General features: G+C 44.3%; 1 protein-coding gene across 1 annotated transcript in view; it reads left to right on the plus strand.

The window, feature by feature from the left end:
- The window catches only part of LOXHD1 (lipoxygenase homology PLAT domains 1), a 238,164-nt gene that overhangs the window by 146,071 nt on the left and 65,635 nt on the right, over positions 1 to 26,458 (plus strand). Inside the window, exons 26-32 of the mRNA XM_066602615.1 lie at positions 6,200 to 6,351; positions 6,678 to 6,811; positions 8,987 to 9,135; positions 15,473 to 15,577; positions 18,424 to 18,552; positions 21,949 to 22,113; positions 25,966 to 26,147. Coding sequence (XP_066458712.1) covers positions 6,200 to 6,351; positions 6,678 to 6,811; positions 8,987 to 9,135; positions 15,473 to 15,577; positions 18,424 to 18,552; positions 21,949 to 22,113; positions 25,966 to 26,147 — 1,016 coding nt within the window. The remainder of the gene's footprint in view (positions 1 to 6,199; positions 6,352 to 6,677; positions 6,812 to 8,986; positions 9,136 to 15,472; positions 15,578 to 18,423; positions 18,553 to 21,948; positions 22,114 to 25,965; positions 26,148 to 26,458) is intronic.

Raw genomic sequence — 26,458 nt, forward strand, 5'->3', positions numbered from 1 at the left:
GATACTTTTGAAGGACTCCGTTTCCACAACCCTATACGGCAGCATCTCAAGGTTGATGAATTTTGCTATGCGGACGGTTAACGTTTGAGCGTGCGGGTGCGTGGCGGCGTACTTGCGCTTGCGCTCCAACAGTTGCGCAAGCGACGGCTGGACGGTGCGCTGAACTACACTGGTGGATGGGGCCGAGGACAGCGGAGGTGAGGGTGTGGGTGCAGGCCATGAGGCGGTAGTGCCCGTGTCCTGAGAGGGGGGTTGCATCTCAGTGGCAGGTTGGGGCACAGGGGGAGAGGCAGGGGTGCAAACCGGAGGCGGTGAACGGCCTTCGTCCCACCTTGTGGGGTGCTTGGCCATCATATGTCTGCGCATGCTGGTGGTGGTGAGGCTGTTGGTGTTGGCTCCCCGGCTGAGCTTTGCGCGACAAAGGTTGCACACCACTGTTCGTCGGTCGTCAGGCGTCTCTGTGAAAAACTGCCAGACCTTAGAGCACCTCGGCCTCTGCAGGGTGGCATGGCGCGTGGGTGCGCTTTGGGAAACAGTTGGTGGATTATTCGGTCTGGCCCTGCCTCTACCCCTGGCCACCGCACTGCCTCTTGCAACCTGCCCTGCTGCTGCCCGTGCCTCCCCCTCTGAAGACCTGTCCTGTGTAGGCGTTGCACACCAGGTGGGGTCAGTCACCTCATCGTCCTGCTGCTCTTCCTCCGAATCCTCTGTGCGCTGCTCCCTCGGACTTACTGCCCTTACTACTACCTCACTGCAAGACAACTGTGTCTGATCGTCATCGTCCTCCTCACACACAGAAAGTTCTTGAGACAGTTGGCGGAAGTCCCCAGCCTCTTCCCCCGGACCCCGGGAACTTTCGAATGGTTGGGCATCAGTGATGATAAACTCCTCTGGTGGGAGAGGAACCACTCCTGCCCAATCTAAGCAGGGGCCCGAGAACAGTTCCTGGGAGTGTTCCCGCTCCTGAGCAGGTGTCATTGTAGTGGAGTGAGGAGGCTGGGAGGAAGGAGGAGCAGCAGACAGAGGATTTTGATTTGCAGCAGTGGACGGCGCAGAACTGCGGGTGGACGATAGGTTGCTCGAAGCACTTTCTGCCATCCAGGACAGGACCTGCTCACACTGCTCATTTTCTAATAACCGTCTCCCGCGTGGACCCATTAATTGGGCGATGAATGTGGGGACGCCAGAAACGTGCCTCTCTCCTAATCGCGCAGCAGTCGGCTGCGACACACCTGGATCAGGAGCTCGGCCTGTGCCCACACCCTGACTTGGCCCTCCGCGTCCTCGGCCGCGTCCACGTCCTCTAGGCCTACCCCTACCCCTCAGCATGCTGTATTACCAGTGATTTGATTTCACAGGCAGCTAATAAATTGGCGCAAGACTGCAGGCCAAATATAATTTTTTCCCTTTTTTGAAAATGAAAGGCCCCACTGCCTCTATTGAATGAATAATCTAAGTTTAATAACTGTGCTGTGTGCCTGCTAATGTGTCACAGAACTTGAGGGTAGCAGAGTTATTAACTCTGGCAGAGCAGGTATTTTTTCCCAATTAAGGAAAGCAAATGGCGAAGCCAGCAGTAAACCGTAGCTGGGTGCGTCTGATTTTTTAACGTTGTACACGCAGCTCACACGTGTCCACAGCCCTTAGGACGGACAGAGACAGGACAAATAGATTTCGTTTCCCTTTTTTACACCAAAAGGACCCACTGCCTCTATTGAATGAATAATCTAAGTTTAATAACTGTGCTGTGTCCCTGCTAATGTGTCACAGAACTTGAGGGTAGCAGAGTTATTAACTCTGGCAGAGCAGGTATTTTTTTCCCAATTAAGGAAAGCAAATGGCGAAGCCAGCAGTAAACCGTAGCTGGGTGCGTCTGATTTTTTAACGTTGTACACGCATCTCACACGTGTCCACAGCCCTTAGGACGGACAGAGGCAGGACAAATAGATTTCGTTTCCCTTTTTTTACACCAAAAGGACCCACTGCGTATATTCAATGAACATGAGAAGTTTAATAACTGTGCTGTGTCCCTGCTAATGTGTCACAGAACTTGAGGGTAGCAGAGTTATTAACTCTGGCAGAGCAGGTATTTTTTTCCCAATTAAGGAAAGCAAATGGCGAAGCCAGCAGTAAACCGTAGCTGGGTGCGTCTGATTTTTTAACATTGTACACGCAGCTCACACGTGTCCACAGCCCTTAGGACGGACAGAGGCAGGACAAATAGATTTTGTTTCCCTTTTTTTACACCAAAAGGACCCACTGCGTATATTCAATGAATAATAACTGTGTTGTGGCCCTGCCTACACAATTCTTTCCCTGTAGTATCAATGGAGGGTGCAATGCTCTGCAGAGGCGATTTTGAGAAAAAAAAAATATGCAGCACAGCTAACAGCAGCCAGCACAGTACTGCACACGGTTAAATATGGCCCTAGAAAGGACCGTTGAGGTTCTTGAAGGCTACACTCACTCCTAACACTCTCCCTGCCTATCCAACACTTCTGTCCCTAATGCCGGGTGCAACGCTCTGCAGAGGCGATTTTGAGAAAAAAAAAAAAAGGCACTGCTAACAGCAGCCAACACACAGGTATTACTGGCCCTAATAAGGACCTTTGGGGTTCTTGAAGCCTACACTAACTGCTATTTCTCTCCCTACAGCAGCTCCGGTACCAACAGCACTGTCCCTCATCTAACTCACAAGGCATCTGAGGCGAGCCGCGGGAGGGGCCGACTTTTATATTCGGGTGACATCTGATCTTCCCAGCCACTCACTGCAGGGGGGTGGTATAGGGCTTGAACGTCACAGGGGGAAGTTGTAATGCCTTCCCTGTCTTTCAATTGGCCAGAAAAGCGCGCTAACGTCTCAGGGAAGGAAATGAAAGTAACCGGAACACCGCATGGTGTTCGTTACGAATAACGAACATCCCGAACACCCTAATATTCGCACGAATATCAAGCTCGGACGAATACGTTCGCTCATCTCTAATTACAATATCAGAGCTAAAGGAGAATTGATTGCGGAAAGCTGACTCCTTGTAGGGAGGCTCTAGTACCCTGTAGTACCGCCTCTAGCTTGGAAGCAAGATGTGATTTGGGTGGGCATGGAGGCTCTAGTACCTGTTGGGCCACCTTTGGCTTGGATACAAGATGTGATATAGGTGGGTATGGAGGCTCTAGTAACCTGTAGTACCGCCTCTAGCTTGGATACAAGATGTGATATAGGTGGGTATGGAGGCTCTAGTAACCTGTAGTACCGCCTCTAGCTTGGATACAAGATGTGATATAGGTGGGTATGGAGGCTCTAACACCTTGTTGGGCCACCATTAGCTTGGATACTAGATGTGATACAGGAGGGCATTGGAGGCTCTAGCACTCTGTTATACTGCCTCTAGCTTGGATACAAGATGTAATACAGGCGGGCTTGGAGACATACAGGTTCCGTGTGGTATCCTGGACCATATTTCTCCACATTTCCTGTAACTGAGCCTATAGCTCATGCACACTTGTAGGCTGTCGAAATTGACATTGTAGTTGGTCCCATACAGGTTCTATTGGTGATAAATCTGGTGACCTGGCAGCCGCAGAAGTGTGGCAATGTTGTGGTGATATTCCTGTGATACCCTTGTGTGTGCGGCCGAGCATTATCCTGCTGGGATATGCCTCTTGGAAGCCGCCTTGACAGATAATACATGTTGCTGCAGGATGTCCCTGAGATCACTACTAAGGGTGACCGACTGTAGTATGCGATGGCTCTCAAACCATCACACCAGCAGTGGGGGCAGTGTGCCACTCCACAGTAGAGGCAGGATCGAGGTGCTCATCCCTAGGTCTCCAGACATGAACACCGCCGTCATCAATGCCCAAACTAAACCCAGATTTGTCGCTGAAGACAACCCAGTTTCAGTCCGTAGCGTCCAGTTTCGTTGTTCAAAACACCACTGCAAAAAAGGGGCAATAGTGCGTATCAAAGGCACTGTGAGACCAAATGTCGCTCAACCAAATGACTGAAAATGGTTCTGACAGGTATAATGGCCTGTAACAATGGTGCCAACATCTAACACTTTGGTCAGAACGGCCCATGGGACAGGCAATTTGTCGATATGACCATCTAACTTCTCACATTCCAGTAATACACCCCATATCAAACTCTGTTAACTGGGTGAAGTCTCTTGGATTGCATTGTAGAGGCATCTAGTGGTCAACAAGCTCTACACAAGTGGAAAGAGATGTCCACTACATAAAAGTAGCCTCTGAGAACCTCTTTATAGGCCAATGGTGCAACCACTTTTAGGGCCTCAGCTGGTAGGACCGTTCAGTTGATAACGCCACAAATCTAGTCATTTACATTTCTGCCTGAGATGTAACTGCATGCCGAGTTTTCCAGGAAAACAACAACTCTTTCTAGGTGCTTGTTTTTTATTGACAAATAGTGTACTTCAGAGCTGCATTCACTATTCTGCTGGTGGAGTCCTTGTGTACGTACATTACTTATCCTGTACTGATCCTGAGTTACATCCTGTATTATACCCCAGAGCTGCACTCGCTATTCTGCTGGTGGAGTCACTGTGTACATACATTACTTATCCTGTACTGATCCTGAGTTACATCCTGTATTATACCCCAGAGCTGCATTCACTATTCTGCTGGTGGAGTCCTTGTGTACATACATTACTTATCCTGTACTGATCCTGAGTTACATCCTGAGCTGCACTCACTATTCTGCTGGTTGCTGTTCGAAATAGTCAACAAGCTCCTGTAATGCACAGGACATTTAGTTTTTTTTTTTTTAGACTTCACAACTGTACAGTGCTTGATGTAAAGCACAATTCAAATCACCAGAGCAAGGCAATGAACAAACAAGCTGAAGCGTGCAGAATTGTGAATGCAGCTCTGGGCTTCAATAAGACTTGAACTCAGTACACACAGAATTATTACTACAATATAAGTAATGCAATGTATTTCTAAAATGATATTTGTGAGGGGCTGGCAGTCGGCTGCCCTCCTGACTAATATGATAATGAGCAGGATGGGCATGATGTGACAAAAATAAGACCATGAGTATAGTGAGTAATATATCATACTAGTAGGAAAAGCGATAGACTGGAATGAATTCATGACTTAGTGAGGAAAGATTAGATGAAAGAAAGCAAAGTCCCACCCTGGAGTATGAGACAACTCCTCCATTTCTGGCAAAGTCTCGTTCTTTCTGATTCCACACAATCATGGGAGTTGTCTATTGCTGTTATATACTATGAACGGACCCTTTATTAGATACCCCGGCCCTCTCACGATTGGTGCTTCCCTGTGTGGAAATTATCCCTGTGACCCCGGAGTGCAGCATAAAATCACGTGGGCAAAACTTTCTTGGATGAGGTTCAGTGTGAATCCACATCAGATGGGAAAATCCAGCGATCTGAGCGACTTCCAACGAGGCCGGGTCATCGGGGCTGGACTAGCCGGGCCGGGATGTCACTGCTAACCGCGTGGGTTTTTTTTGTACAACAGTGGGCAGAGTATACAGAGATGGTGTGATCGAAGAAAAACACCCAGTGAAAGGGGATCCTGTGTATGTTAATAACTCATTGACAAAAGGGATCACAGGAGGATGTCAGGAGTCGTCCCAATGAACAGGTGATGCACACAGTCAAGGAAATTGCAGCCAAATAAAACGCTGGTTCATGGACTAACGTCTCCGAATACACAACTCATTATCCCTTAGCACGGATGGGCTATAACAGCAGATAACCAGTTGCAGCGCCATTACTGTCTTAAAGAAACAAAAAGGCAAGACTCAAGTTGGCAAAAGAGCACAAAAATTGTATCACTGAACAGTGGAAAACATCTCCTGCTCAGATGAATCCAGATTTCTGTTGCACCGTGCTGATGGGAGGTCAGAATTTGGTAGACTCAACATAAATCGATAACGCCTTCCTGTCAGCTAGTCAGAACATGTCAGCACCTCCATCTAATTTGAGGCAACTGCAAGAAACTTCCTGTCCGCATGGGCCAATATTCCTGCAGAACGATTTCAACATCTATTGGAATCTATGCCATGAAGAATTGCTGCTGTTCTGAAGACCAAACTAGGCCTAACACGCTACTAGATGGGGATTTCTTATAAAGTGCCAGTAATTAACAGATTAGTACATCTGTCCCAGTTATTGCCATTCATACTTTGAGTCCTTTATTATTTCTCTTCTAGAGAACAGTTATGAAGTCAATGTACTTACCGGATCTATGTGGGGAGCTGGAACTGATGCCAATGTCTTCATCACCATTTACGGGGAGATCGGGGATACCGGGGAACGGTCGCTGAAAAAGTCCAACCATCTGAATAAATTTGAGAAGGGACAGGTATTGTGTTGTGTTGATTGGAACCATAACTTTGATATGGTAGATGATGGATGAGTTGATTTCGGTCAATATTGCATAATGGTGTCTCACCAATGAGGTTCTAGGTTAAAAACTGCATTTAATTAGTATGGTTTTGCAAGCAAGGAAACGTCCCTCTATTACATCTGTATGGACTTATGGAAAGGAGTAGCCTAAAGTAGATGACTCCTGTACTTGACCATACTGGGATGAAGACAATGTAGTTATGAACGATTCAGATGTTGTATTTCATGCAGTGATCATCAACCAACATTTCATGTGTTCCTCTTTTTTCCTGTGTATTGCAGGAAGATACTTTCAGCATCAATGCTGTAGATTTAGGAGAACTGATAAAGCTGAGAATCCGTCACGATAACTCTGGGCCAAACGCTGCTTGGTTTCTAGACCAAGTGGTAATTGTAGATATGAAAGACGAAACAAAGTAAGTATTTCTTATTATAGATGATGGAGATAAGTCTGATGGTCTGCATGACAATAGGATGTATCTGTGGTGCTGAAACAGGGAGCCCCAAGTTGATGTTCGGGACCTTACTATGTTCAGGGGATAGGGCTCTTGCTTCAGCTTGCTTCTTCTCCGAGACCCTGGTGCCACCAGTATCAAGGGAGCCACCTCTGTGTCCCATGGTGTAGGTTCTTGAGCTTAGGCACTGTTACATCACAGTATTTACAGTCCTTTACTTAGGCCCAGATTAAACCCGATTGTAGTATCAGGCCTTAGAAGAATAATGCACCAGTCCACCTAAGCAGGGACACCTCCATGTGACTCCCACAGCCAATAGGAAGCAGCTTATATAACTATGAGAATAATAACAATGACAAGCACCAAAACTTTTTCCACACTACAGGGTCCCCAAAAGTCGCATATTACGGTAATACCGCAAACAACAAAATTAGAGTACACTATAAATCCCCAGGCTCGTTACTGCACAAACCCTTACATAGCTATTACGGCAGGGATCCTCCTTTATAGTGACATGGCCAGCCTTAGCTATTTGTGACCCTTGTGGTTGTATAGAGCAACGACCACCAGCTTTTTGGGGGGCACCAGGTGGATACAGACTGGAAACAATCACTCCTCTTAGGCCCTTTCTATCTACATCTCCTCACTTCTGGTGTTCTGAGGCACCCCTGTCAGCCCATAGGCACCCCACAACACAATTGCTTAGTTTTGCAACTGTATTAATATTATGATCTTGGATCCGCTGCTGTATTTATGTTATGAGCCTTGTTCTGGGGCTATATTTTGTTATGAGCTTGGCTCTGGTGCTGTAGTCATAGCATGAGCTTAATGCTGGGGTTGTTTTAGGTTATGAGCTTGGCTTTGGTGCCATATTTATGGAATGAACTTAGTTCCGGTGCTGTATTGATAGTATGAGCTTTGTTTGCGTGCTGCATTTATGTCATGAGTTTGGCTCTGATACTATATCTATGTACTAAGGTTTGTTTATGCTGTATTTATATTATGAGTTTTGACCTGTTGTAGTATATATGTTATGAGCCTGGTCCTGGTGCTGTATTTATGTTATAAGGTTAGTTCTTGTATTGTATCTATGTATGGAGGTTGGTTCTGTTGCTGTATTTATATTATGAGTTTGGTTCTGGTACTTTTTTATGTTATGACATTGATTCTAGTGCTGTATTTATGATATAAGCTTGGTTCTGGTGCTGTATGTATGGCATAAGTTTGGTTCTAGTGCTGTATTGATGCACTGAGCTTGGTTCATTTGCTGTATTTATGGTATGAGCTTGGTTTCTGTGCTGTATTCATAGTATGAGCTTAATGCTGTGACTGTTTTTATTTTATGAGCTTGGTTTTGGTGCTGTATTTATGGCATTAACTTAGTTCTGGTGCTGTATTGATATTATGAGCTTGGTTTGTTGGCTGTATTTATGTTATGAGCTTAACTCTGGTGCTGCATGTATGGTATGAGCTTGGTTCTAGTGCTGTATTTATATTACAAGCTTGATTCTAAAACAGTATTTATTTGGTTATAGAAAATTTCTAGGTATTTAAAAAGGATTATTCAATAGACATTTTAGAGACATTTGTATTGTAGCCCTATGAGAGTTCCTGAAATGTATGATTGAATGTACTGTGATCAGGTTCGAATGGCTTTACAGATCCTAGGACAGATATAAAGACTGGTGCTGTTCAGCTGACAGTGTTCATTATTTTTAATCAGGGAGCCCTTGTGAATTGTTGGTGGTTCTCAATACAACCAACAGCAATACTTTACAAAACTCCCCACATAGAGTAGAAGTTGGCAGTCACCAAACCTTAAAAGGAACTATTGATCTCTTCCTAAAGCTGTTACTGAAATAGTAAAGGCTCCTATTCATTGGTATCATAAGATTTGACGACTATTGAAGGCCATAAGTAACTATAGGGAATGTAGAAGTTGCAATTGAACCTGGACCCCGGGGGACTAAGGGGTACAACACGTGCCTCTGCCACATGTGTGAAGACCAGGACAATAAATTGCTTGTGGTAGTTGGATGGCCATGCTGCAGATTTTGAATTGGGGCCAGGGAACTTCACCTCACCCCTTTGGATGTCTGATAATCATTTCCATTGTTGCCACATTTATCCATGCAGGTACTTTTTCCCATGCCAAAGGTGGTTGGCGGTGGATGAAGATGATGGTCAAATTTCTAGGATGCTGGTTCCAGTAAATGAAGCATTTATGAAGAAAGAGGGAGACGGTGAAGAGCAATCTCCGGCAACACTGGGATTAGAACAGAAAGGTTTGTATGGTCTTGTTCCTGGTCAAAAGCTCCCGACTCTTCCATGTAAAATTGAATGTATGCGTGCGTGTCTGTCTGTTTGTCCTTTATGCGCTACTACACCATTCATCCGATCGCCATGAAACTTTGGGAAGTTGTTGAGTACACTCCTGGGAAGATTATAGGCATAGTACAACTATCCTATGATAAATGGCGCGCGTGCGAGCGTCGTCGTCAGTTACACCCCCCCCCCCGCGTAGATCGTTCGATTTCCATCACTGCCACTAATTCTCTCACTTCCCAATGTCGTAGAAACATGAAATTTGGCATGAGCATTGATTATGTCATAAATAGGAAAAGTTAATGGGTCCCAACTCGATTACTCAATTGTAAGCGCCAAAGAATTAGCCTCCAAATTTTACGTACGGAATCTAATTTTCTCGCTTTCCGGTGTCATAGAAATGTAAAATTTGGCACGAGCATTGAGTATGTCATAAATAGGAAAAGCTAATCGGTCCCAACTCGATTATTCAATTCTATGCGCAAAAGAATTAGCGTCCAAATTTTACGTACGGAATCAAATTCTCTCTCTTCCCAATGTAATAGAAACTTACAATTTGACATGAGCATTGATAATGTTATAAATAGGAAAAGTTAATGGGTCCCAACTCGATTATTCAATTCTAGCGCAAAAGAATTGGCGTCCAAATTTTACGTACGGAATCTAATTTTCTCGCTTCCCAATGTCATAGAAACTTGAAATTCGGCATGAGCATTGATTATGTCATAAATGGGAAAAGTTAATGGGTCCCAACTCGATTATTCAATTCTATGCGCAAAAGAGTTAGCGTCCAAATTTTGCGTACGGAATGTAATTTTCTCACATAGAAACTTGAAATTTGGCACGGGTATTGAATATGTCACAAATAGGAAACGCTAATGGGTCCCAACTCGATTATTCAATTCTATGTGCAAAAGAATTAGCGTCCAAATTTTACGTACGGAATCGAATTCTCTCGCTTCCCAATGTAATAGAAACTCGAAATTTGGCACGCACATTGAATATGTCATAAATAGGAAAAGTTAATGGGTCCCAACTCGATTATTCAATTCTAGGCACAAAAGAATTGGCGTCCAAATTTTACGTATGGAATCTAATTTTCTCGCTTCCCAATGTCATAGAAACTTGAAATTTGGCACGAGCATTGATTATGTCATAAATAGCAAAAGTTAATGGGTTCCAACTCGATTGTTCAATTTTAAGTGCAAAACAATTGGCGTCCAAATTTTACGTACGGAATCGAATTTTCTCGCTTCCCGATGTAATAGAAACTTGAAATTTGGCACGAGCATTGATTATGTCATAAATAGGAAAAGTTAATGGGAAGTTGTTGAGTACACTCCTGGGAAGATTACTGGCATAGTACATCTATCCTACGATAGGTGGCGCGCGCGCGTGCGAGCGTCGTCGACAGTTATGCCCCCCCCAGACAAAGATCGTTTGATTTCCATCTCAAGCACAAAAGCAAAAGGCATTAGGAGCAACGGGATGAGTGTTCAACTACAAAATGATGCATCCGCCGAACGTATCACAAGACAATTCCTGGATATTGAGAATGCTGAGGTAAATTAAAAGCTGTGCTGTGATTGGTTGTTATATATTATATCGCTGAGGTAAAATGAATGCTGCCCTGTGATTCATTGCTATTTTTTATATTGCTGAGGCAGAATAAAAGTTGCGCTGTGATTGGTTGTTAATTCTCTTACTGCTGACGTAACATGAAAGCTGCGCTGTGATTGGTTGTTATATATTATACCACTGAGGTAACCTAAAAAAGCTGCGCTGTGATTGGTTGTTATCTAGATATATAAAAACGAATGTATGTCTGTCTGTATTCGCAGCAACGCGCGACGGGTAAGCTAGTAATGATATGAAAGTTGGTGCAGATTTCAGTTTGTGGTGCATGAGCAGCCAAAGAGGAGTCTAATTAATCAAGAGCCAGGCACTTCTTAATAAACTATTTGAATCCTACTTCAAACCACTCTATATTGAGAAATGTACCCCATTGTGGCCTAATGGCGGTAGTATCTAATATACTGCTTAGTTCTTGAATTACAGAGATTTGTGGTCTTATGTAAGAAAAAGCAGTATTCACGTCTTGGACCATCTCGAATATCTGATAGAATTGGGTTCCATCTCTTGGACCTGCAGCTAACGCAAGATCTGATTATGAAGACAGCCAAAAGAGCTCTAGAAGTGAATGGGGGCTATGAAAAAGTGTAGCACGGTCCTGCTCGGCTGTTTCTTTTTTCCCAGTTGCTTTGTAGAGTATAGTCCCATAATTTGCCAAGATAGGAATACATCTTTAATCATTGTATAATAACTTCTGAAACTTTGTAATATACATTGCCTTTCAATTCCTCACCATGTTTAAGATCTGTGATGTGATGAGCAAAGTGTGTGGTATTCAGTGTGAGGGGACAAGGCCGACTATGGCCTGACAGATTTACTGTAATAAAGGCCAGAAATTGGCTTCTATTATAGCGCAAATCTACACCAGCTCAATGGCACGTCTACCAGCCAGCATTTTCGTGCTTGCTACTTCCGGTTTATCTTTGTGTGGCTGGAGGTTAGCCTAAATTGGTAATATACCATTATTGTAGAAAACATGGCTGCCTTTCGCCAAAAACAGTGCCACATTTGTATTGGCTATTGCAGCTCAGCTCTATTGAAGTGAATAGAGCTGAGCTGCGATTTACCAAATAATCTATGGAAAAGTGTCCCACTCTTTTTCGAAGAAGGCCACCATGTTTTACTAATTCTGGACAACTCCTTTCATGTAGTAGACACCTCCCTCCACTGTTCTGTATGAAAGGAAAGATAAATCAAATATAGCTCCACCCACTAATCTAAGCCCCACCTCCTCAAAGATTATGGGGATCATTTCTGTTCCAGATTTAACGCAGAACTTGGCAGATTGACAACTGGGTGTTTTTGTTTCTCTGGTTAAAATTGATTATTTCTTAAAAAAAAACAAAAACTCTCCCATTAATCGCTCTCCCGTCCCTCTTACTGGAGCTCACCCTGTCTGCACTTCATTCTTGGTATTTTATGTGTTTTAATGATGCTGTCACTATTTTAGCAGCCGCAATCTCCCAAGACTCCAATTTACAGCAGTAACATATGGTCTATGATCTGAATACAGCTCTGAGGGGACTTGTGTCGATTTCTTTATGTTCTCAGATTGTAACTACAAATCTGCGCAGTGAATTCACTTACTGCTTACATCATCCCGAGCCATCTGGTACAATGGCCGACACAAGTCACCTGGACTGGAGTCGTAGATACATCTTTCACAACATTGGTTAAAAATGTTAGTAAATCACACTTGTAACATGAAGCAAGCAAATACATGGAGAATGGTTATCCTTAAAGACTGACAAACTGGATGGAGCCGTCCTCGTTCATAGAGTATATTAATATATTACATGTGTAGTCATAGTGCGGTAAGAGTACTAGTGGCCTGCTTCTGCAAAAACCCAACAAATAGTCCTTAGCTGTACTCACATGCAGAAAGACATGAGATAGCTAGATAGATAGAGTGGCAATGTCTGCAAGGGGTGGGGAGGGGGTGTCGGTGACGACACAGCGGCACACTCACTCCATGTAAAAGTCTGCATAACTTTATTTTCTTGAATGTTCAGAGATAACAGAAAGCTCAGTGGAAAACAATCGGCAGTGGCAGCACATACAGTTTGTGCAATAAACAAAACAAATGCTTGCCTGTCAAGGCGCTAATTAAACAGCACTTGTACTCTCCCTTACTACTAATGTGCAGCAATGGTCAGCAAACAGCAGACGTCCACCAGGGTAAATGTGCTCTCTCCAGGCTCTGACCCTGATCGCCTGAGTTTGCAGCCTTTTATGTCCCAGCAATTATCTCAGTGGGTCTAGCTGAGCTCACTGGGATATAGAAGGAAGACCTGGAGATATGAGATGGATAGATGGATAGATAGATAGACAGATGGATAGATAGATTTGAGATAGATAGATAGATATGAGATAGAAAGACAGATAGATAGATATGAGAGAGATAGACAGATAGATAGATAGATATGAGAGAGATAGTTATAAGATAGATAGGTATAAGACAGATAGATACATAGATATGATATGGATAGATAGATAGATATGAGACAGATAGATAGCTAGATAGATATGAGATAGATAGATATGAGACAGATAGAAAAATATGAGACGGATAGATAGATTGATAGATATGAGATAGAAAGATAGATAGATATGAGAGAGATAGACAGATAGATAGATATGAGAGAGATAGTTATAAGATAGATAGGTAGACAGATAGATACATAGATATGAGATAGATAGATAGATAGATAGATAGATAGATAGATAGATAGATATGAGATAGATAGATAGATATGAGACAGATAGATAGATATGAGACAGATAGATAGATAGATAGATAGATATGAGATAGATAGATATGAGAGAGAGAGGGGGATAGATAGATATGGGAAAGAGAGAGATAGATATGAGCGAGAGAGGGGCTCTGACCCTGACCGCCTGAGTTTGCAGCCTTTTATGTCCCAGCAATTATCTCAGCGGGTCCAGCTGAGCTCACTGCGATATAGAAGGAAGACCTGGAGATATGAGATAGATGGATGGATAGATAGATAGACAGATATGAGATAGATAGATAGATAGATATGAGATAGATAGATAGATATGAGATAGATCTATATGAGATAGATAGATGTGAGATAGGCTGCCTGCAGACGGGAGGGTGGGATCCGGGTGCGAGCCCCGCACAGAAATAGAGCATGCCGCGATTTGCTTGTTAACGCAATCCTATGCAAGCTTCCAGCGGCGGAAATTCCGCGGGAAATCCCGCCGTGGAATTTCCGCCTGTCTGCAGGCGGCCATAGATAGATAGATGGGTACAGATGTAACCGAGTTACCATGACTGTTATAACTTTTTGTAATAAGTTATTTTACTTCAAAGCCTGTGTACACATTTGGACTCTTTTTTTGTAACCAATGCGTTTTTTGGAAAATGTAATTGGTTTTCAGTAAAATAATTTTGATTGTTTAATTTATATGCTCGTATTGTTTTCCAAGGCACTGCAGACTGGTGGTAAAACCTTACCATATTTTGTCAGTCAGAGTAAGCTAAGAGCTCCTTCCCCAGCTGGCTGCCTGTTGGGAACTACATTCACTTCTTTTCCACTGAGCTATTACAGAGAGCTGTGTGACAGTGCTGGAAGATGGTGGAGACAAGTAGAGAAAGCTAATATTACAGAGAGCTGTATGATAGTGTCAGGAGCTGGCTGAGGAGAGCACAACAGAGAAAGCTACTATTACAGAGGGTTATAATTCTCTACTCTTATCAGCAGTGGGGGAGAAAGGGACCAGCACCTACACAGATAGAGGATGGAGAGATAGCTGTGTAGTATTGAGTAGGTGTGATTATGCTACACAGCCTTTGAAAGAAGAGAGGGAAGCTGAGCTTGTGTACTCTTAGGCCGCCTGCAGACGAGCGGGTCGGATCCGGCAGCGAGAAATCTCGCCGCGCGATCCGACCCCAGAGCCTGCAGGGGCGAGCGCGTACTCACCCGCGCCTGGCGGCCCCGGCTCTTTGATGTGCCGGCTGCCGCGCAGCCGGCGCATGCGCAGACCGGAGCCGGCGGCCAGGTGAGTGCGTGCCCCGCAGAAAATTAGAACATGCCGCGGTTTGTTTGCCGCGCGAGATTTCGCGCGGCCAAACCGCGGCCGTCTGCATAGGAGTGCGTATTGTAATGCACTCCTATGCAGACTTTCAGCGGCGGAAATCCCGCGGGAAATCCCGCGGCGGGATTTCCGCTCGTCTGCAGGCGGCCTTAATGAATGAGACCACCTGATCCGTGCTGAGAATACCCCCAGCCAGAAACTTGAATATAGGACAGCCTACAAACCAAGCATGAGACTTTCTAAATGCATGAGAAGGAAAACTTAATGCAAAAAAAAAAACAAATAAGTCAATATTTTTTTTCTGCAGGGACTTATTTAGATATGTGTATATTGATTTTTCATGCACAAAGTTTTCCATATCCTTTCAGCCATTGAAAAATTATTGTTATCATAACATTAAGAACTCTTAAAAAAGTAAACAAAGTGTGGCACAGAAAGTAATTTTAATGCATAAAGAGTCAAGTAAAGTAAAACTTTGCTACATTTAGACTGACAGATGATAGATAGATAAATTAATAGATATTAAAATGTCTCTGCCTATGTTAGTATATTTAATGGATTGGATATTATAACATCATTATGTTATATTTTTTTCTACCACAGCCAAATCCACTACATACACTGTAAAAGTGAAGACCGGAGACAAGAAGAACGCTGGGACTGATGCCAATGTGTTTATAATTCTGTATGGAGATAAGAACGACACTGGTACGCAGCATCAATGCTAACCGCTCATTCTATGTATCTCCCTATGGCTGCATTGCCCAATGGGTCTCTTAATTTGAGTTTGTGGAGGGGGGTTAGTAATATCTGGGCTGTCGAGTAGTCTTTAGTTATTGTTTATCTCTGTCTCCCCCAGCCCTGACTTGGGACCTCCCTATCATTGTATGGATAAAGGCCAGGGTTTGGAAATTTGGACCTCTGGGCTTTTACCCATCGTATGTGTAAATGACCTATAGTAGGTGAATTTACTGCAGCTATATACAAGGCTGTGTCTATAGGCCCATGCTATAATTTTTTGCACTCGAAAGAAAAAGTTCCTCATCATGACAAATCCTGTTTAATCTAATGTTCCACTTCTACCTAAATAAAGCAAAATCATTTTACAGATTTGAATAAACAGCACTGTGGAAAAGTTTTATACAGGTGTGAAAAAATGCTGTAAAGTAAGAATTCTTTAAAACATAGAAGTGTTAATAGTTTATTTTTGTCATTTAACAAAATACAAAGTGAATGAACAAAAGACAAATGTGCATCGCATCAATATTTGTTGTGACCGCCCTTTGTCATCAAAACAGCATGGGTTCTTCTAGATGGACTGCACACAGCTTCTGAAGTAACTCTTGGAGAACTAAGCACAGATCTTCTGTGGATGTTGCTTGCGCAAATCCTTCTGTCTCTTCATGTAATCCCAGACAGAGTGGATGATGTTGATATCAGGGCTCTGTGGGGCGATATCATCACTTCCAGGACTCCTTGTTCTTCTTTACACTGAAGATAGATAGTTCTTCATGACATTGGCTGGATGTTTGTGGTTGTCCTGCCACAGAATAAATTTGAAGCCAATCAGATGTCTCCCTGATGGTATTGCATGATGCATAAGTATTGCCTGTATTTATCAACATTGAGGACACCATTAACCTTGACCAAATCCCCAACTGCATTTTCTGAAATGCAGCCACAAACTTGCAAGGAGCCTCCACCATGCTTCACTGCTGTCTGCAGACACTCATTATTGTACCACTCTCCACCATGCTTCACTACTGCCTGTAGACACTCATTATTGTACTGCTCTCCACCATGCTTCACTGCTGCCTGCAGACAGTGATTATTGTACTGCTCTCCACCATGCTTTACTGCTGCCTGCAGACACTCATTATTGTACCACTCTCCACCATGCTTCACTACTGCCTGCAGACACTCATTATTGTACTGCTCTCCACCATGCTTCACTGCTGCCTGCAGACACTCATTATTGTACCACTCTCCACCATACTTTACTGCTGCCTGCAGACACTCATTATTGTCCCACTCCCCACCATACTTTACTGCTGCCTGCAGACACTCATTATTGTACCACTCTGCAACATGCTTCACTGCTTCCTGCAGACACTCACTATTGTACCGCTGTCCACCATGCTTAACTGCTGCCTGCAGACACTCATTGTTGTACTGCACTTCAGACCATCAGCGAACAAACTGCTCTCGATTACAGCCACACAGCTCAGCGATATGTTCAGGACAACCAGCAGCCACATGTTTTCCTCTCATGGCAGGGCTACCAAGAGTCATTTCCCAGCAAGATAATGCTTGGCTACACACACAAGGGTATCACAGGAATGCTTCCATAACATTGCCACACTTCCATGGCTTGCCTGGTTGTCAGATTTATCACCAATAGAACATGTATGAGACCATCAAGGATGCCAACTTTGACAACCTACATGTTTGCACAATCTAGAGGCTCAATTACAGCGAATGGGGAGAAATATGCTCCAGGATACCATACGGAAGCTGTATACCTCCATGCCCAACCCATATCATATCTTGTATCCAAGCTAGAGGCAGCCCAACAGGATACTAGAGCCTCCATGCCTACCTATATCCCATCTTACATCCAAGCTAGAGGTGATACAACAGGGTACTAGAGCCTCCATGCCCACCCGTATCACATCTGGTATCCAAGCTAGAGGTGGTATAATAGGGTACTAGAGCTTCCATGCTCACCTGTATTACATCTTCCACCCAAGTTAGAGATGGTACAACAGGGTACTAGAGCCTCCCTGGCCGCCCGTATCACATCTTATATCCAAGCTAGAGGCAGTATAACAGGGTACTAGAACCTCCATGCCCCCGTATCACATCTTGTATCCAAGCGAGAGGTGGTACAACAGGGTATTAGAGCCTCCATGCTCGCCTGTATCACATCTTGTATCCAAGCTAGATGTGGTACAACAGGGTACTAGAGCCTCCATGCCCACCCGAATCACATCTTACCTCCAAGTTAGAGGCAGTACAACAGGGTACTAGAGCCTCCCTTCAAGGGGTCATTTTTCTGCAATAAATTCTCCTTTTGCTCTGATTTTGTACTCCCTTATATCAATGTTGAATCACACAGAGAAAGTGTCATTCCATCCGACAACTCCTTCTAGGGGAGGGACTTTTCCTTACAAGGAGTGTATAAACACTTCTATTTTTGAAGGCATTCTTGATTGCAGGATTTTTCACACCTAGCTAAAACTTTTGCCCAGTATTGTGCTTAATGATATATCCTCATCCCTTTGTTTGCTGCTGTTCGGTGTGATCTTTCTTATATGCTACTGAAGGCTACACAGCTGAAGCTTTGCCAAAATTGTATCCAGTCTTAACAATCCTCTATGAGCTAAATCCATCTTCACCTCACAGAGGATTGCCTATACTGGACACAGTTCATTGTAGCAGATCCTCAGACTGGGAAATATTAGGTTTGTACAAGTTTTCTCCCTCTATTCATTGCCTCTCAAGCTGTAGTTGCTGCCATATGACTAACTCCACACTCCATGTTTTCTTCTTAGGTTTTATGAATCTGAAAGCATCCAAAACCAACAAGAACAAATTTGAAAGGGGGAAAACGGATGTGTTCACAGTGGAGGCTGTGGATATAGGGGACCTAAAAAAAATAAAAATAGGCCATGACAACAAAGGTATGTTTCTATCTAGCCAACTAGCCATTCCTCATGAATGGCCCCTTTATTCGAGCCCCGGCCCTTTTACAATTGGCACTTCCCTGTATGGCAATTCTCCCCGTGACCCCGGAGTGCAGCATAAAATCACGTGACAAGTTCTCCATGGATCAGTTTCAGTGTGAATCCACATTAGTTGGGAAAATCCAGCGATCTGAGCGGCTTTCATTGGTACTAGACTAGCCGGGGCCAGGATTTCCCTGCTAAGGATAATGTCACATGAGCAAGCCCAATATCGGAGCATGAAAATCGGTCAGATATTGCACTGGTGCACATGCGATCTTCTTGCGGATGCGAAGCGTGTTTATGTCAAAAACGCTTCCCATACTTTGAGGGAGTAGCTTTGAGCTGCGCCAGAGGTTCTTTTGAATGGGGTCATACACATGAATGATGTTTTTTTGCATGGCATCGGAAAAAAATCGTGGCACGTCCTATATTTGGATGTGTTCTCGCATCGCCCATTTTTTTCAATGGGACCCCCACAGCATTGCACTGTGTGCTAGGTGCATGCAAGTGCAATGCAAACAATGGAAAACACTCCGCGATCCTCCGCCGCAGCTGTTAGGAGAATCGCTATCTCCCCAAAGTGATGTGAGACGTTTTTGAAACGAAAATGCCTTGCATCCATGTAAATCGCACGTTGGTGGCCCGATATCGCACTCGCCCGTGTGAAAGAGAAATAGAAAGACAAGACTCCAGTGGGCAAAACAGCAAAAAAATTGTATCTCTGAGCAGCGGAAAAACATCGCCTGGTCAGATGAATCCAGATTTCTGCATCATGTAGATGGCAGGGTCAGAATTTAGCGCAAGCAGCATGAACTAATGAACCCATCTTGTTAGGTGCCAATAGTTCTGGCTGGTAGGAGGTAAAATAATGGTGCGGGGATATTTTCATGGCACACCCCGGGTCATCTGATATCTACAGATGGATAGCACAATGAATGACTTCAGTTTTGAAGGCCAAAGGAGGTCTCTAGGTGGGTGTTGCTAATAAAGTGGCCATTCAGTCTATCTATCTATCAATCTATCTATCTGTCTGTCTGTCTATCTCTTATCTCTTCGCTCATTTCTTATCTCTTATCTCATATCTCTTCGCTTATCTCTTATCTCATATAGCTTCGCTTATCTCTTATCTCATATCTCTTCGCTTATCTCTTATCTCATATCTCTTCGCTTATCTCTTCGCTTATCTCTTATCTCTTCGCAACACCCCAGAGGAGTACCCCGGACACTTGACTATTGTGCAGAGCTGGGAGGGTTAAGTGTTGGCTTGTCACAGCGGCACTTACCAAGCTCTGGTCCCAGAGGGATGACACGTAGTCAAGGCCAGGGCGGGATTGCAGGCCACCTTCGACACTCCTAGGAGAGGGCATGCCAATAAACTGGATGCTGAGGGTAGTAGTAGTTATCACTCGTGACGCCATCGTTTCCACACACCAGTATGCAACACAGCGGAGAAATAACACAGAGACTTGTGTATAGTACCTCGAGTCCCCAGGAACGCTTAGGGCCTGGTATAACTTTACTTGGTATAACTTTGACAAAACAATTATTCAAGAAAAGCAGGTACAATTATTTTAAATGCAAGTAGACTAGAGCTCAGAGGTAAGGAGGATACACAGGATGAAACCGGTCATACAGTCCACATTATCTGTACGGCACCACTCCTGAACTGGAAGCACTAAAGAGGAGGAAGGGGGTAGGGGTCTCTCCGCAGACACTCCGGCAAAAACAATTATTCACTTAAAGGATCAACAGTAACACCCCCCACGGCAGGCGAGTGCGTGTGTCTCAGTAGCGTACTTCTATGCGGTGATCCTGACTCTGGACAGCCACATAGGCAAAACTTGTAGTCTGAATTGGTACCTGTATGGTGGATTCCTATATACAGAATTATTGGGGGATGCTCTCTCTCTTAGGATCTTGGGACTCACTCCATTCACATCCAGACTCCAATTGCTACAGGATATCACTCCTCTTCCTCCATCTTCACATACATGGAAGCTGAAGGTGCTTCCATGTGGCTCTGTGTTAGCACTCTCTCAGAACTCCTGAAGATGGACTCCTTTTCCCGCTCTCAATCACTCCTACTACCACATGACATGACAGACTGATATATTTACATGCACTGATTTTATTACTGTTAACCTCTCAAGTGCTGCAGCTGTGCAACACACACACACACTGGATATAACAGGACAAGCTTTGCACAGTGCATATACATAGGACAAACATGACATTTATGGAGGGGACCAGGATGGTGTTCTGGGCCACTATCTATCTATCTATCTATCTATCTATCTATCTATCTATCTATCTATCTATCTATCTATCTATCTATCTATCTATCCATCTATCTATCCATCTATCTATCCATCTATCTATCCATCTATCTATCCATCTATCTATCCATCTATCCATCTATCCATCTATCCATCTATCCATCTATCCATCTATCCATCTATCCATCTATCCATCTATCCATCTATCCATCTATCCATCTATCCATCTATCCATCTATCCATCTATCCATCTATCCATCCATCCATCCATCTATCCATCCATCTATCCATCCATCCATCCATCCATCCCCCCCCCCCCACCTATCCATTCATATCTAATCTAATCTAATCTAATCTATCTGATTTGAGTTGGGAAAATACATGGCATAATTTGAGGAGACCCCCTAAAAAATAGTCCCCTATATTGGTGGTGGTTCATATCACCACGTTCTTCAAATTTTACCAGTTCTTTACCAGAAAGAGGAGCCACGTGTTCTCCAAAGCTGCAGTGTGAGGGGGTGCTGCTGTGTATGATTCTATCATCTATTGATAACTGGGCATGCCTGGCTTGGTCTTCTTTTCCATGTGCTCTATAGCCCCCATGATCTGCTTCTATGATATGCTAGCCCAGGAAAATGTCAAAAGGAAGACCACCAGATTAGTTCTTTGCATTTCACATCTGGATCAGGAGGTCCTGTACATGTAGCTCACTCATGATTCCTTTTGCGGCTCCCTGTGTCTTGCAGTCTACACAAGTTGCACGTATGTTACATTCTGAGGTCAGGACAAATGCTTGTCCTTGGATTAGATTCAGGTTCTAGTCTCCTGAAGTCTCAGCTAATGCATTCCTCCTGCAGGTTATTTCAGGTGAGGTATAATGTATGATTGCAGTGGGGTCACATTCATCAATAATATTAATAGTTGCTTTACGCAGCTGCCTGGGATGAGGAGGACATTTTGGAGGTGACACCCCGCCAGCTTCTCGGACACTTTCTTGGCTAGCTTTGTCTTGCTGTGCTTGGCGTCTCACACCAGGAAATTATTCCTCTGATTGCTGTGTGATTTGTTCATCTAGGCAACTCTGCTGGGTGGTTCGTTGACTGGGTGGAAGTTGATGCTCCATCGATCGGACAACGCTTGAAATTTCCATGCGGGCGGTGGTTGGATAAAACAGAAGATGACGGATTCATCGAGAGATACCTGTTTCCTTCAGATTTACAAACTGAAGAGTATACACCTTGTATGTAGAGTCGTAAGAAGGATTTGTATTGTTACTTACAGGGGGGTGGACAGAAATCTGGAAACACTGTACGACATGCGTTAAGTTACATGGGATTGTAAATCATATTTCAATAACACATGTAGAGACCGTTTTTAAGTGGAGGTAATATGACACAGATGCTGCCGGGCAGAAGTAAACATTTGCTTAAGCAACAAGGTTCCATTGGTCAGAGGTTTAAGCCAATCCCCTGCTGTTACCAGCTGGCTCCCAAAACCACCCAGAGCCGGGCAAGAGGTGAAAGTAAACACAAATTTGGCAAGAAAGCTCTCAGCCAAGCAGGGGTCAAAAGGGCAGCTCAGTGGTGATGATTAAAATCACATACATTTCGTACGGTGTTTCCATATTTTTGTCCACCCACTGTACCTGGGAGATGTAGAACATTGTTGGTCTTTGTTAACCTTTGCAATGATCTCTACAAATAGCGTAGAACCTCAAGGATGCATGTAGAGTGGAGAAAGCCCTTTGCTAAAGAGTCTAAATGCCCCCGTTCCCTTCATACTGATTACAGTATCATAAATGGTCCTTCACATCTGGACAGGAAGATCTTTACCTTGTACATCTCCTCTAGGAGACTGTGACTCTTGGCTCAATTCCCCTTAACTTGTTTCAAGGGTTGCTGGCCATTCAAATCAAAGATACTACTTATAAGTTATCCTTGGAGCGATGTACTACGCTGCCACGGTGTGATATAGGTGTTAAATAATTAATAAACTCTTTGCTCTCGTTCTCCATCTTCTCCCCATTCTTGTGCAGAGACTTACCTGCACCCCCTCTGGTCTCTTGCCTCCAGCAATGACATGTTGTGAGAGCTGCTGCCAGTAACAGGCTACAGTGGTTTAATCGGTCGAAAGGTCATCACTGGGGGTCAAGAGAGAGTGAAGGAGCAGGCAAAAGTCTTCACAGGAGCAGGAAGGGGATGGGGAAGCCGAGTATCCCATTTTTCAAACCAACTTGCAGCAACAAATCCACAAGCAAACCTGCACCAAAATGGTGAAGACTTGACACTAAAACATTTCCTGTGGATTTGCTTCAGAAAATAGTCACGCAATTTCTGCCATAAATCCACACTGTGTTGATGTATCCTTATTGTCCATAGTGCCTATGTTACATCCTTACTCTCTGTGGGCATTGTATGACATAGGGGAACCATACTATTCTGGGGAACAGTATTATGTAGGGGAGCCATACTGTCCATGGTCATGATGTAAATGTGGGGAGCCATACTGTCCATGGGCATGATGTACATGTATGGAACCATACTGTCCATGGGTACTGTGTACATATGGGAACCATACTGTCCATGGTCATGACGTACATGTGGGGAACCATACTGTCCATGGGTACTGTGTACATATGGGAAACATACTGTCCATGGGCATTGTGTACATATGGGAACCATACTGTCCATGGTCATGACGTACATGTGGGGAACCATACTGTCCATGGGTACTGTGTACATATGGGAAACATACTGTCCATGGGCATTGTGTACATATGGGAACCATACTGTCCATGGTCATGATGTACATCTGGGGAACCATACTGTCCATGGGTACTGTGTACATATGGGAACCATACTGTCCATGGGCATTATGTACATGCAGGGAACCATACTGTCCATGAGCACTGTGTACATATGGGAACCATACTGTCCATGGTCATGAAGTACATGTGGGGAACCATACTGTCCATGGGTGCTGTGTACATATGGGAAACATACTGTCCATGGGCATGATGTACATGTGGGGAACCATACTGTCCATGGGCACTTGTGTACACATGGGAACCATACTGTCCATGGGTACTGTGTACATATGGGAAACATACTGTCCATGGGCATTGTGTACATATGGGAACCATACTGTCCATGGTCATGACGTACATGGGGGAACCATACTGTCCATGGGTACTGTGTACATATGGGAACCATACTGTCCATGGGCATTATGTACATGTAGGGAACCATACTGTCCATGAGCACTGTGTACATATGGGAACCATACTGTCCATGGTCATGAAGTACATGTGGGGAACCATACTGTCAATGGGTGCTGTGTACATATGGGAAACATACTGTCCATGGGCATGATGTATATGTGGGGAACCATACTGTTCATGGGCACTTGTGTACACATGAGAACCATACTGTCCATGGGTACTGTGTACATATGTGAACCATACTGTCCATGGGCACTGTGTACATATGGGAACCATACTGTCCATGGGTACTGTGTACATATGGGAACCATACTGTCCATGGGCATTGTGTACATATGGAAACTATACTGTCCATGGGTACTGTGTACGTATGTGAACCATACTGTCCATGGGCATGGTGTACATGTGGGGATCCATACTGTCCATGGGCACTGTGTACATATGCGAACCATACTGTTCATTGGTACTCTGTACATATGGGAACCATACTGTCCGTGGGCATGATGTACATGTAGGGAACCATACTGTCCATGGGCACTGTGTATATATGGGAACCATACTGTCCATGGGCACTGTGTACATATGGGAACCATACTGTCCATGGGCACTGTGTACATATGGGAACCATACTGTCCATGGGTACTGTGTACATATGGGAACCATACTGTCCATGGGTACTGTGCACGTATGGGAGCCATACTGTCCATGGTCATGATGTACATATGGGGAGCAATATTGTCCATGGGCACTGTGTACATATGGGAACCATACTGTCCATGGGCATTGTGTACATATGGGAACCATACTGTCCATGGGTACTGTGTACGTATGGGAGCCATACTGTCCATGGTCATGATGTACATATGGGGAGCCATATTGTCCATGGGCACTGTGTACATGTGGGGAACCATACTGTCCATGGGCACTGTGTACATATGGGAACCATACTGTCCATGGGCACTGTGTACATATGGGAACCATACTGTCCATGGGTACTGTGTACATGTGGGGAACCATACTGTCCATGGGCACTGTGTACATATGGGAACCATACTGTCCATGGGCACTGTGTACATATGGGAACCATACTGTCCATGGGTACTGTGTACATATGGGAACCATACTGTCCATGGGTACTGTGCACGTATGGGAGCCATATTGTCCATGGTCATGATGTACATATGGGGAGCAATATTGTCCATGGGCACTGTGTACATATGGGAACCATACTGTCCATGGGCATTGTGTACATATGGAAACCATACTGTCCATGGGTACTGTGTACGTATGGGAGCCATACTGTCCATGGATATGATGTACATATGGGGAGCCATATTGTCCATGGGCACTGTGTACATGTGGGGAACCATACTGTCCATGGGCACTGTGTACATATGGGAACCATACTGTCCATGGGCATTGTGTACATATGGGAACCATACTGTCCATGGGTACTGTGTACATATGGGAACCATACTGTCCATGGGTACTGTGTACGTATGGGACCCATACTGTCCATGGTCATGATGTACATATGGGGAGCCATATTGTCCATGGGCACTGTGTACATGTGGGGAACCATACTGTCCATGGGCACTGTGTACATATGGGAACCATACTGTCCATGGGCACTGTGTACATGTGGGGATCCATATCGTCCATGATCTGTGATATAGGGAAGCCTATTACCTTGTCCATACTAAATGAAGAAGCCGTCCATATAACCTCAGTGACAGATGAAGCCTTCCAGAAGCCCATTCCTCGGATTGCTCTCTGGCAGCTTTTGGTACATATTTGCTGATGTTTTAGTAATGACTCTCCCAGTGACATTGTGGATAATAACACAGCCACGTTGTGTTTGTATCTCCGCAGTCGTTCCCTATGAAATCACAGTTTACACAAGCGACATATTTGGCGCTGGGACAGATGCCGATGTTTTTATCGTCCTTTATGGGAGAGATGGAATCTGCACGCAGCAGAAATCCCTGTGTGTAAACAAGCGGGAGCGCAGGATGTATTTCGAGAGGAATTCCGTGGACCAGTTCATCGTGGAGGTAACGTATCTAGACTCTGCCGTACAGGGGTGGTCACCCAGCTTTCCAGGGGTCTCAGGGGAGGTATCACTACAGAACTAGTCAGAACTGCCGTTCAGGTCTCCAGGAAAGCTGGGCATCAACCCTTACAGAAGCTGTAATAGTCGTCACTTATCTGGTCGCTGTACCAAAGTCAGATGAATAGAATATCTACTAACAACAAAAGTGGACATACAATATGAATGTAGCAGTGCCGGACGGGTCAGTGCAGCTGAGTTGGGTTGGTCATTCAGCACATCTCATGGTGACATCTTAACACTCTAATACATTAA

This window comes from Eleutherodactylus coqui, chromosome 5 (genome assembly GCF_035609145.1).
Source record: "Eleutherodactylus coqui strain aEleCoq1 chromosome 5, aEleCoq1.hap1, whole genome shotgun sequence".
Lineage (NCBI taxonomy): Eukaryota > Metazoa > Chordata > Amphibia > Anura > Eleutherodactylidae > Eleutherodactylus > Eleutherodactylus coqui.